This window comes from Ascaphus truei, chromosome 8, assembly GCF_040206685.1.
Source record: "Ascaphus truei isolate aAscTru1 chromosome 8, aAscTru1.hap1, whole genome shotgun sequence".
Taxonomy (NCBI): domain Eukaryota; kingdom Metazoa; phylum Chordata; class Amphibia; order Anura; family Ascaphidae; genus Ascaphus; species Ascaphus truei.
In genome coordinates, this window is record NC_134490.1 from 28,435,235 (window position 1) to 28,449,420 (window position 14,186).

Sequence of the window (14,186 nt, forward strand, 5' to 3'; positions counted from 1 at the left end):
TACTGCATTTTCCTTTTGATGGCTGTGGTAGCCTGTGAGGTTTACCCACTGCCGATTTTCAATAGCCTCTGCCAATACTGAACGTACCCATTCTCTTAAATGTCAAGGCACCGTTTTAGGTTCCCTTGCAAGCATATCCCACTGCTCTTTTGTAGTTTACAAGAACGACTAGATTTTTAAAGGGTATTTTGTAATCAATTTGCTTGCAATAAAAATAAAAAGATCTTTTTAGCATCTCACGTAAACTGCCAAACTAGTGACACCGTATCTGATCCTAATACGGAAACAAAGCTCTGTGATTTTTGCCTCATGTAGTATCATAATTGTGTTCTAAAGAAGCAGTCCTGATTTCCACCTCCCTCAATATATTACTTTCAGCAAATTACTTATTGTTGGCAACGATCAAATGGCTCAACATCGCAGCAAATGATAAATGCTGGACACTTGTAGCAAGTTCCAACGTGTCTTAATGGAGCAGCCCGTGCAGCACTTTAATTTCTGCAGCCTTTTATTACTTTTATTGAAAACCAATCACCTAAGCTGCTGATTGATTCATTCCCCCGTGATCGATCAGGGTTCACTCACGGGCTGCTTTTCAGTTTCAACAATCCTTCAGGATAGTGTAACTCAGCAGCTACAATGTATTCTTACATTACTGAAACACCCAATCAGTGCAAGCTCTAACCCCAACACCTACCATATCATATATATTTGTGTCAAAGGGAGACAAAATGCATACAACCAAAGACAAAAATACCCAAATGCTACATCCAATATGACAAAAAACATAGTTAAATACTTAACTGATTGTCTTCTCATAATTCTTTGGAGGTTAGTGACCACTCCTCCCTCCCACTTTTTAAGTAGCAGGTTTTTTTTCATGCACCTGTGGAATACTGACTGGTCCTATTGAGACATTTCTCTCTCTCCATTGCAGATGTGACTGAGAATGTTCACAGGTAGTGTTAGGAGAGCAGAGTGGTCATGCCGTGGCGTGGCTGCAGGCTTAGAACGATCTGACCAAAGAGTTTGTCTAAATGACCCTTACTTATGAGAAAACAATCAGTTAAGTATTTAACTATATATTTTTTGTCATATTGGATGTAGCATTGGGTATTTTTGTCTTGTGGTATATTACGAAGGTAACAGTTTGCAGCTCAAGCCGCTGAGAATATTGGCAACAAATTATCACAAATAGGAATGTGTTGCAAATATCTTGCACTGCTGGGTACGTGTGCTATATCAAGGATGCTCTGTATATTAAAATGCAAAAAATGAAATTAAGTGTTGAATTAAAAAAATACAATGTATCCAATACTGCAGAACTGGTTTTTGTTAAAGTAGAATATTGCAAGGATTTTTCCTTTAAACAATACAGTGAAGGATGAGAAGTGTACATTTAGTAGAATTAGGTCTTCATCCTAATTACTGCAGGAAGGTGTGCAGGAATATTCCCTTTAGTATGTGTGGATACATACAGTATACAGCAAAAACTAGCTGTAATCTAACACACAAGGTCTATGGATATGAACAGTCAAAAGAGGCAAATGGAAACTCATGATTATTAATGAGCGTGTTGACACATTGGTGGCTGCAACACTTACCTAGCAGCTAAAGGTGTTATCCCACTGCCAGAAAACAACCCTCTATAAAGAATTTAAGTCAAATTGGCTTCCTTAAACAAATCTAACATATAGTTAAGTGCACAGTACACTGGCTCCTACAGACAGCCTGTAAAGGGCTGGCATGTCAGAGCATGGAAGTGATTATCAAGTCATAGTCATTAAAGAATAATGCTGATACTCACTCGGTCTCCACAGGGAGTAGTGGAACATGGAAAGGTCACAATGGAAGGTCTCAGGATGGTCCATCCTCTCCTCTTGCTAGCACTCCGAGAGGTCAGTCACTTAGGGATGATATGTGTTCTGTGTTTGTATATCTGTCTATCTGTCCAACTGTGAACTGAGCTTTGTATTCTATTATGTATGCGTGTTATAAAATCTCAGTTTCATCAATGTACAACTGTGATATAGTTACCCTTTAAATGTACTCTTGTCCTCCCTACCATATTGTGCTGCGCTGCAGAATATGTTGGTGCCATAGAAATAAAAGATAAGAAGAATATTACAGGTGGCAGGTATGCAGAAACTGCAAGTGCATGCTTTTTATGTGCACTGCAGTTTGCGAGCAGAATGGATCTTTTTTCCCTCTAAGAAGGTGAAATGGTATCCATCTTTTTATTTGGTGGGGGATTTAATCATTCCCCTCCTATATTTTAACGTAATTCATAACGGATTACTGTCTTATTGAAAAGCCAAGGCATGCTATACTTTTCAGTAGATCCGTTTTTATTTCTAGGTGCTGGCATATTACCATCACTAAGACTCACCTAATACAATTCTTCTCTCACAGTAGATAGTAAGTGCTGTAGCAAACAAGACTCCTAGCTGTAAACATCAAATTAGAAGGCTGTATGATAACCTATAACTGAATTTATAGGAAAGATCACCACAGGCCTTTGATGTACACATAAGCCCATGCCGAGTGACAACTAATCCAAGCCAATATTGCAGTGATGACACTCTCAAGGGTTTACATTTAGCATCTGTGCCATTTCCCCTTTTCTTTGAGTTTATAGGAGCGGGTTATTGAAGTTAATGGTTGTGAATACTGGATCGAGCGCTGATGCCCCTTATTGGAGCTTAGTGAATTCCACTATATGGGCCATAAGTATCAACCTAGAGCAGAGGTTCCCCAATTCCAGCCCTCAAGGACCAGTAACCGTGCAGGTTGTAAGGATACCCCGGCTTGAGCACTGATGGTTCCGTCAAAATTATTGGGCCACCTGTGGTCAAGCAGGGGTATCCTTACAACCTATGGGTATGGGGAAGATGGGTGCTCCAACATAAGGGAACGTTTATCAGTCCATAAATCTTGACAGAACTCTTGCATGCAACTATGAAACAGAGTGGGTATAATAGATATGACCTTTGAGTCACCAAAAAATACCAGAATTACTTCTGAATCTCAGAGCACTGAGAATGCATGTATCACCTCATCATCACCTCATTGGAGGAATAAAAGGTACAGGTACTCATCCATAATGATTATAATAATTTAACGTGCAGACTTTGTAATCTTACCCACTCCTATAGTCTGAGGGAGTCCAATATGGCGTGCCAGCCGTCGATGCAGAAATCCAGTGTAGGAGAACAGGAGAAAACAGCGCAGTGCCCGGGAGTCAGGTGGTGAAAAGTAAAATCTTATTTATTCAGCACAATAGAACAAAAAACATCACCACAGGAGGTGAACAGAGTCCTCCTACGCATTTCGGACAGTAAAGTCCTTTATGAAGGAGTCTCCTCCCCTGAAAAGTCGTGAAACCCTCCAAAAAGGATGAGTTGGCGCAAGCCATAATGAGTTTTTGGAACGATGTACTCACCGTGGAATGATGCAATAAATATATTGACCATATTGCGACTGTGTTGCCCATTGTGATCGCGCGTAATGGGCAAGCATCAGGAAGGTAGTATGGTATAGTACTGTACTGTCGTATGGTACTGTAAGTACAGTATGATACACAGGCACAGATTTTTTCTTTCCTGAGAGAGAAGCACTAGCCACCTGGTTACAAAGTATTTAACAGTAGCTACAGTATACAGTAGTTACAGTATAGACTAGTTTGACATTACTATCTGCATACTGTAGTCCAATATCGAGTAGCTATACAGTACACAATGCCATAATATGCACCTAACTGCACTCATTTTTTATTTTCTTGTCTTTTCAGAGAAAAAAAAGGATGGAAAGGGGGAGGGGGGTATCATGTGTACATTGTGTTAACTGTGTGTACAGTAAAGTGTATCTAAAGTGCAGTCATGATTTACACAAAACCTCCCCTCTCTCAATGAACTACACAGAATGAGGAAGAAGATAAAGACGGAAATTTGTATATTATTATATATATATTGTTAATTAATATTATTATCAATGTGCATTATTCATGATTATCCACCGGCCCTCAATTTTCAACTTACAGAAGACCTGAATAAAGACTGCATTTTGTATTATTCATGATTATTTGTATATTTGTATTTTTTGTTGCTGATAAAATAAAATAAATATTTCTTTACATTCATGATAATCATAATCATTGACCCCCCCCCCCCCTACACCAAAGAAAAAGAAAGAATGACAAAAAGTGGTAACTTACTGCATCAAAAACATGAATCGGATTATGGTTTTTTAACTCTCAATTTCACAGTGCTGTGCAAATCAGATTTACATATCAAATTCGAGAAGGCATTATCACAAGTGTTACCGTAAACAAAGCCTCAAAGGGTTGGGGGGTGGATGGGTGAGTCATGCGCAGTAATCATCAGCTAGCTCCCTTCCCAAAGAGGATTACAGAGAGGTGACTCAAAGCCAACAATAGGAAAATTAATGAATGGTTTTGTAGAGGTGTCGATAAGAGGGGGAGGGGGGTAAAGGGTACAGTTGCATGAAGGATTAGCTGTACTGTGGGTCAAAGACATGACATATTTTCAACAGGCAGGTCATCATAATAATTTGATCCTCACACCCCCCAATTTTTTTTTTGGTCACTCACTCTTGAACTTCGCAAGCAAGCAGTGGTGAAGTTATAGACGCATGCGCAGTAGCAAGCAGGAATGTGATTGAAACCAGAAATACACACATTCAAAGGAATGGTGTGGGAGAGGTGTACTGTACTGTAGATAGGATAAGAAGTTGAAATACTGCAGTGCAGTGTGTGTGCGGGAGCGAGCAAGCGAGGGGAGAGCGCTGTATATGCCGAAATGTGATACTGTTACAGTACACGCCTATGCGTTTGAACAATGTTCAAATGAGACATACAGCACTGCACATGCATATATAAATATGCAAATTTACAATTACTGCGCGCGCACACGCAGACTGTGTACTGACTTACTGTAGGTTGAACTGCTAAAGTATTAGACTTTGAAGACAACAGCTCGAGAACACCCCCCCCCCTGAGTTTTTAGGCGGTATTGCAGTATTGCAGACAGCACTAATAAAATGCTAATATTACGAGCGCTAAAAAAAAAACTGCATCTGCCCGCGGTTATCAGAGTTGCGCCGCTACGGCCGCGTTAGGATAAAGGCGGCCGCAGCTGTAAGTGCGTGCAGAAAACAACTGTAACGTACCAGCACACTTGTATTTAGCATTTGCTTAGCTATGTTTAGTGGGGTGTTTTTCCCCAATGCTCCCTTTTTGCCAGTACATTTGTGCCAATGAGAAGGGGAAAGAAAGTAAACAAATCCGTTGTTTGTTTCCTAAACCAGCGTATAGATTAAAACCACTGATATTCCGGCATCAGAGAACGGCAGTAAAAAGCTGTATGAGTTATGAGCTCTGGAGCGCTTTTATAGAGGAGCGCTTGTCATTGTCTACCATCACACCCTCAATATTTCTCATACGGCCCAATAGAATCTTTGCACCAAGGCAAATCTGGTGTCATCCTTTGGCAAATAAAAATACACCAAATGTTATTAATGGGCAGTTTCCCTGGCATATCTATTTCAGTTTTATAGATTTTTTTTCACCATACTAGGGTGTCTGATTTCATCTCTCATTTTACCCTCCTCACTGAAATTTAAACAATGGGGCGTATTCAATAATGTGAAAATAAAGTCCCATGAAAATGGTGCAGCTTGGTGCGATTTGCATGTCGTTTTCATGCCAAAAGTGTTTTGTTTGATGCTATTTGAATGTCCGCGAAGGAGGATGAGAGGGAGGGAACTAGAGGGGGAGAGAGAGACTCATTGTTCCTCTCCAGATATACCACCGACACGTTAACCTATTCAACTCGTGTGATATCAATTCAAATAAGAATTATACATGCAAAAATATGAAATATATGATAATATACACAACTTAAAAGATATCCCCAGCAATCCTCTAATTAGGTAGAACATTTTAATCACGTTACAAAAAGAATAGTAGAAACGCTAAAAACCAGTGTCGTTTCGGGGAATGAGGCCCCTTTTCGAACTTTAACAAACAGGCCCCATTTGTTGCTGAAAAGATGGGAAACATGGCTTCTCAGCCACTCACTAGGACACCCCATGCAAATGCCCCTGCAACTTCCTTCAGAGCTACGTCGCCGATTTTCTGCGAGTCTTGCTGATTTGGTGTCAGTCCTGCTGATTTTTAGTAACCACATTCTGCTTGAAGTCTCACTGTTGGATGTCTGTCCTATCAAAAGTCCATTTTTGGTCATGGACCAATTCTTACTGATTTTGGTCCCTGAAGATTGACATCTCTGACACAGCCATACAGTTAGGGACTGGGCCCAGAAGCACCTTCCCACTGAAGGTGCAGCCGCGCCGTACTGCCAGGTTTTTTTAAACTCAATGAAATTGTGCCAGGGGGGACCGGGACCGGCTCGGGAGGATTCCCCTGCTGGTGGGGAACTCGCGTGTGGCCGCCCGCACCAACGAGCGCAGCGGGACCGAGGCCTTACATTGGCAATGCTGCGTTGTTGCTAAACAATGCATGCTCAAAAATATCACCAATTTACCAACAGACACTTGCACAAAAAAACTTGCTGAACATATATAAACTATGACATTTGAAAACGTTTATGATCCATTACTCACCTACAGTACCTGAGTCACTTTCTACACGTAATGACAGATTACTTAGGCACAGTGTATCTTGTGCAAAACTTGCTGAATTTAATACCACAGCAGAGAACCGTCGCTGGGTGGTGGCAGCGATTCTAACAATCCAGTGCAGGTTAAAAGTGGTCACTGTCAGGAGGTATTTCTTTCTATCTCAAAGTCTTGGCAAGCCTGAAGCAGCAGATGGATACATCAAAGTTTCATTCGTATAAGTCACTTGTATTATAATTAAAAACAAAAAAGAAGAAGCAGAACACTGGTCAGCAAGAAAGAATTATGCATCGTTTTGTAAACAATTTCACTGACACCCAACTGCTTTTTTTTCTGGTAACAGATGCTCATGGAAGATTGAACAAAAATGTATACTGATGTGAACTGTGCTCTAAAAAAATTATACTGAAACTAGTTAAATCATTTGCAAATAACAAGGGGTGAGAGCATCTTCCTAATGCAACGCATGACTTCTTTTAAAGAAAAATTAACTGGTGGGAAGAGATTTGTTACATACAGAGAGTTGTTACATTTGAGAGTGGTAATATGTTTCCCTATTACATGTAATACTGCTCAAAAGCAACACTTCCTCTGGAACCCTTGATGAGATGTTATTTTACTTTTGATATGCACATCTGCATCCTGATGAAGGGTCCGTGCGAGTGACACAAAACCGTCTGCCCTTATAGCCCAGTGGAGCGTCGTGGGGTAAGAAAGCAGCCTCCTAGCCGCCTTGGCGGGGGGCGCCATGACCGGGGGGCGGGGGGGGCAAGGCTCTCCCTCACTTCCAGGGCTCCCCACCGACCCGTCCATTGTTAATGAGAAGTGTTATCATGTAATTAGTAGGGTTAACGGTTATCATTGTTTGCTACTTGTATATTGCCTATGAATATTGTTGACATGCATCATTCTTCTGTTACAGTGTGAAGTCGATATACTTTTGAAAATGAAAATTAAAAAGGACTGAAGTTCCTCAAGCAGATGTCGATTTGACGAGGTTGCCTTTGTCGAGGCGGCAGTTGGGGGGTAGGTGGTGCTTGTCCTTGCCAGATGGGGCTTGGGGCTGGTAAAGCTCGGTGGGAGTAGCGAGTGAGCGGGATCATCTAAACGTGACCTCCGGGAGCCTACTCGCGACAACCACCGGGTTACATGGGCTTGGCTAGAGGATTACAGGGTCAGCGGTTCAAGGACCGTTTGACCTTTCACCTGTTAAGCGAGCACTCTGGCAGGGACTGGCATTTACTCAATTATTTAATGTTAAATAAAAAAGCTGCGGCCTTTTATAACATTAGATCCGGTCTCGGTCGTTATTTTTATGTGTCGACTGTGTCTGTAAAAATTCCCCTGTGCTGCGTACCGCGCGCTATACTGTAATTGTGAATAGCTTTGAGTCCCAATGGGAGAAAAGCACTATATGAAATAAAAGTATTGTTCTATTTTGTGTCAGATTATGAATAAAACACTGGCCCTTTTCACCCCGGGTTCTGTTTTGTGTGAAGGTGTGAAACACAGAAAGGAATGTGGAGTCGTGGGGTTCCAGGGCAAAGGGGGGCTGAGAATTCCGCTAGTCATGTGCAAAAATACAGACTGATCCACACATTCTAAAGCACTGTAACATACAGCTAGAAATAACTGCCTGTTTTTTAATTTGTTTATGTAGGTGCTGCGCCTCTGCCAAAGAGGTTTGTAGTGCTCCCTGCCTTTTATATTTGTTGCCACCTAAGGCTAGCACCAGATAATCTTCAACATCACACGACAAATTAAGTAACACAGATACACGCAACAGACTGATACACACACACAATCAAAAATACAGACACACTAATATATACACTGATATGCATATAATTGCACACACCCAAATGTAGAATGATACACACAGATAAACTGTTAAAGGTGCAATCCCCCATAGTGGCCAGAAAGCAACTGCCTGTAAAGAATGTAACAGCCATGTAATTGGCTTCCCTTAACAAATATTACCAAGCTAATAGCAAAAGGTGGGGCTGCTTTGTTTGGGAAATCAATTACTAGTTGAATTTCTCTGAAATCGGAGGAGTTTTGTCAATCGAGTGCTTTCATTACACTTATCCCATCCTGTCCTAATCAGAGGAACAATAAATAATAAGGGGTGGGGGGAAGAGGCAGTACACACACAGTAACATCAGATAGCAGGGAGCAGGCAGAGAATCTCAAATCCCACCCAGGTTTCAGCTCACCATGTTTTCAAACTAACTGCAAAACATTATTTAAAATACTTATAGGTGGTGAGATGTGGTTAAGAAAAATAAAGGTATGACCCAGATGGAACCCATAAACATGTCACTGAAGAGGATTTCAAGCCTAAATATTAATTATGCTATATTCTCTACAATTACATACACATATATTCAGCATGCAACGTGTTAAAATCAGTAATTTAGTATTAAATTAGAAATTCTATTGGAAAATGATAAGCTGCCTCTGCAAAGATAAGACGTTAAATCAGTCTGAAGACAGGCAGGTGTAGACATGCTTTATGCGATTTAAGAAACTTGGTATGTTTAATGTCTGCTGATTTGAATAGTATATGATCAAGAGTTTGGAATCGAAGGTTAGTTAAATACTTAGAAATACAATACAAAAGAGAGAGGTCTTGAAAGATAAGGAACATGGGATTAACTATAGTTACTTAGTGACAGAACAAAGAGGTTATTTTAAATCAAAGTAAACAAAGAAACTGTGTTCTAATGTTAATGATTGACTAATAACATTTTGGCTGACAGTGAGAGAAACAGGTATTGCTCCAATCTATAAAGATTGCATTTGGATTTATAGAATTCGGAATCATTTAACTCCACCAAGCTAAGAACAACAAAGCTAGAGATTCTCCTCTCTATAACTAAATTCTATATGCCTGAATGATGGAACTGACTGAAATTATGTTTTCTATTGTCTCTGGACAAATTGAGAAAAGGACCGAACCGTGGACTATTTGAGATATAATGAAAGGTGGGACATTTATTTGCACCCATCTAATGAGCAAATGTTCAAACACCTTCTGGTCCTAAAAGGGATTACCCCTTTAAAGGAAAACAGGACATCTGATCCTGGCGGTTACCTTAGATATGTTACTGGAACGGCTCACTGAACGCCCCAAAGTCTTTTCATTCTGAAAACGAACACAATGCAAAGGGAAAGTCATTAGATGTGATAACAGCTGCTGTAAATAAACACAGAGTAGTACAAATACCAATACACACACACATCATTGAACCAGCCTTAAAATAACTTTATAGCCCTTATTCAAAATGGTATGCAGCTGCTTCTCTGTGCTCAGGAATCTCTCAGCTCCATTCATTTGAGCTTCCCTGCTCACTGATTATTTTTTTTTAAACTAACCTAAACGAATATGACGCCGTATCCCCTCGCACTTAATGACATTAGTATATCTCAAAGAACCTGATCTGATAAGGCCCTTTGTATTCTGAATGGAAATCAGCTCAGTGCTGCCTGGTGAAGTGGAGAAAATAAGAACAAGCAGCAGGAGTTGTCATGTGAACACTCTACTGCAGGCTTCGGCCTTTGCAAATAAAAAAAAATAGGATGAAACCAAAAACGGCCAGGAATAAATAAATAGATGAAGGTTGGTAATCTGCTTTAAAGAGCATAACATTGAGTTTACTTTCCAAGTAGGTCATATTGGGGGGGGGGGCTGCAATTTTAAGCCAATTCAACTAAGTTCAATGATATACAGCTAACAAGTGACCTTTTCAACAAGTGTCTTTATATTCTGTAGATTATCAGTACATTCCCAAGCTATCAGAGCATTGGACAGACAGATCATAGTATTTTCCCCCCTTTGATTCAACATACAACTTGCGCTTCTATTTTTCATTTCAGGTTTCAAAGCTCAAATCCTGCTTTTTATCATGTTGCCCGCTTCTTTTAATAGAGATACTTCCAATTGAAGTTGCCACTAGATTTAGCTTCTCCGATGATCTGAAACACTTGCAGTTATCACAGTAATAAGAAACAAATTGAACAGTAACGGAGATTATTCTGTCTCTGCTTTCTATTTGAAGGGGCATTTGGAAATTGTAGAGTTAATTTCAAAACTACTGCACAAAATCTCTGAAAACTCAATCCTGTGTCCTTTGATTTAATAACATCTCGAAGTTATATCTCTGGTCAGTTCCTGCCTTTTGTTGGATGTGATCTTGAGATCTTTCATTCCACAACCAGCTAAGGGTCTGGTCTTCAATTTTACTCTTAATTAAATATGTAGTAATTTAATTTTAGTGCCGACTACATACACTCTAGTATGTGATAAGGGAAGTGGCATACCCACAGTTTATCAGTGTTGGCAGCTCTTCACCATCATTGCCCCTACTACAGGGGTGGCCAACTCCAGAACCGCAAAGGTCACCAACAAGTCAGGTTTTAAGGATATTCCTGCTTCAGCACAGGTGGTTCAATCAGTGGCTCACTCGTTGACTGAGCCACCTGTGGTGATTCACAGATATTCTTAAAACCTGAACTGTTGGTGGCCCTTGAGGGCTGGAGTTGGCCACTCCTTGACTACTCAATGTGCTATGAAGATGCATTTCCATGTCAGTGAAGCTGAGCTCTACTCAAATGAATAGAGACCATGGGTTTGTGGTCAAGTTATTTGAAGAGCATTGGTCAGCTTTCTTCCTTTTTCATACATAGGAGACTACTCTCTTGCCCAGAGTGATATTCACACTTAGCAGCATAATGATTTAGTCCCTAAGTGGACAATCGCTCTGCAATCGGCTGAAACCCCTCATGGACTTGAATTGGGGGTTTCATCCGATGCTGGTCCACTTTGGCTGTACAATAGCACAAGTATTAATGGGCTAGATTTAATTAGACCTAAATGGCAATGCTGGTTCAAGAAAAAAACAATATTTGTTGTCATACAAACTGTCAGCGTTATTTCAATTAAAGTCTTGTAGAAAATATGGGTATCACAATATGCAATGTGCATTCACTAATACATAAAGAAATAACATGTTACGTCAACTCCAAAGATATGTTCCTAAAATGGATAAGTGGAGACTAAACAATTAAAGGTTTTCATGACTCATTCAAGAGATCACATCCACCTACATTATAAAATGAAAACTGGACTATTCAACAGAGGTACCACGGTCATGCTATAAAAAGGAAATATTCAAAACACACAGACACCTGCAGCTACTGTACTTGCACTTCACAAGGTTTCATCCAAACACACAATATTCTATAATATACAGACTAGCATTACGATGTAACAACATTTGGTCCAACCTAAAATACAAAGATAGACACCATGAGACTAATTCCTGTAAAAGGCATATAAACCAAAGATTACAGCCAAAGAAAATGGTGCTTCACTCAAAAATCCAGAGAACCGTCACAATATACAAAAAAACAGACATTGGGGGCACCCAGTGTCAATCTTTACCATCCTTCTGTAGACATGCATGATTTATCCCCAACACTGCCCACTCCTTACCGGGACTTACATTGTTGGAAGGGCCAGGGAATCGGTAGTCCCAGAGGATTGGGCTGCATAGGCTTATGTAGAGTATGGCGTTTTTCAACAGCTGTCTCAGAACTAGCAAAGAATTTGAACAATTGTTCTTTTTGAGCCTTGAGATCATATAATGTTAACAAACCAACACGATTCTTTCACCAAAACATTCCGATTCTCGCCCTTTTCAAGACGTCTACAAATGTCTATTTTCTGCGCTCAGAACTCTTTTACGCTTTTCTCCTTTACTTTTCAATGGTATATTGGATGCCATGATGATGGGGTTTATTCTTTGCAATGACGAAAACACAGCACGGAGAGCGAGCAGCAGAGGGCATGTGTGGGGGCTCGGTGCACCCTCTTGCAGCCCAGGAGACCCCCGCTGCAGCCCTCTGCTCAAACCACGCCTCCCCCCCCCCCCCGCTCCAGCTCCCACTCCCTACGGACCGCAGGTAGCGGTCAGTTGCCTCTCCACGCGCCGCCTGCATGCAATGCGGGGCCTCTGCCTTTGTAGGATTACCGGCAGTTTAATTAACTGCGGTAGTGACGTAAACATCCGGCTGCACTCAGTAATACTCAGAGCGATCTGGAGGTACCGGAAAGCTTCAGGATGGATTCCAGTTAACTACATTGAAGATTTGTATAGCTGTATATTAGAATTTCCATATACTAAAGCTTGATGGTTGGTAAAATGCCAGATCAAACCAATTATACGGTATAACACAAGGACAAATATGCAGGAACAATTCACAATCAGAACAGATGAGACCCCACATGTTCGGTCCAGAACCAGTGATACCCCATAGCTGAACAGCACTGTTCATAGTTCTAGGGACCCCCTTTTTCTCCCCAACATATTTACCTCTTTATATGCCAGTAAAATCAACGTTTAAAAAAAAATTACAGTTGAACTCCGGGGAGACCTCCTTGTAACAAAGTTTAACAGGAATGTGGGGGGGGGGTGGGAACAGAGTATGGGGGCTTTACTGCTTTAAGGGTGGTTGAATCTTTCTAAAGAAACCAATACATTGAGAAGTTGTTGTTTTTTTATATATATATTTTTGGGGGGCTATGTGGAATTTTCCATTTAAGGCAGCAGTCCCAGCTGCCGTTCTTGTTTTATTTTGTTTTTTCTCCCCCCTTTAATATGTACATAAATACAATCCACATTATGATAAGTAATTAGCTAAGTTGACGATCGATCTGCGAAGATTCGGCTCGGGGGTTCACTAAATGTCTGTCAGTGCAGTAGAAGATGTCCAAAGATGCAAAGTTCTGTGGGGAAGATCATGTGATCAGGCAGTCACTAGATACAATTGGTGCACTGCTAGAGAGAGGGCAGGGCTCAAAAAGGAGTGCGCCAGACCCTGTTGAGGAAGAGGATGTGACTTTGAAAATGGTTGCTATAGAAACAGAAAATGCTTGTTACATTATAATATATTAGAAATTTCATTTAGAGTGGTTTTACAAAAAAAATGCTACGTGTACTTTCTCACAGTACAGAATTGATTATTAAAAAAAGAAACCACACATGTAGGATATTCCTTGGATTGCAGCTTTAAAGTTCCCCGTCCATTATAAAATTGTAATCACTGTGTTTGCGTTGTCTAAAAAATAACATTAAAGTTGAGTGACGACTAAACATTATCCACTAATGTATCATTGGCTTTGGGGAACAATTTACTGCTATAATGGGGGAAATTTAACACCAGCCAGTGTGGATCTGACCCTATGTGTCGAGTGACTCAAAATATCCACTTACTCATTTGTTTTTCCCTTAATGCAAAGAGCAATTAGACCTTCAAATCTTCATGTAGGATCAAATGCAGAGGTTAAGTTATGTACAGAGCTTAATTTATGCAACACGCTCAATTAACCCCATTTAAGCACTTCATTTTAATTGCCACAGGTTTGCATTTAGGAATTGGCACTTGGGAATTTACTGTTACTAAAGCCCACCATGGATTCCCTCATTATCCATATTCAAGGCACATTATTAATTTTACACACTGTA

At 40.4% G+C, this 14,186-nt stretch overlaps 1 protein-coding gene across 5 annotated transcripts in view; it reads right to left on the reverse strand.

The window, feature by feature from the left end:
• Positions 1–14,186, reverse strand: part of LOC142501294 (uncharacterized) — a 210,523-nt gene that overhangs the window by 18,004 nt on the left and 178,333 nt on the right. For 4 of the 5 annotated variants that reach the window (XM_075611022.1, XM_075611023.1, XM_075611021.1 and 1 more), the window contains one exon: positions 9,755–9,805. The exons of the other annotated variant lie outside the window; for it this stretch is intronic. In XM_075611022.1, the coding sequence (XP_075467137.1) occupies positions 9,755–9,805 (51 nt within the window). The remainder of the gene's footprint in view (positions 1–9,754; positions 9,806–14,186) is intronic. 5 annotated transcript variants of the gene reach the window in all.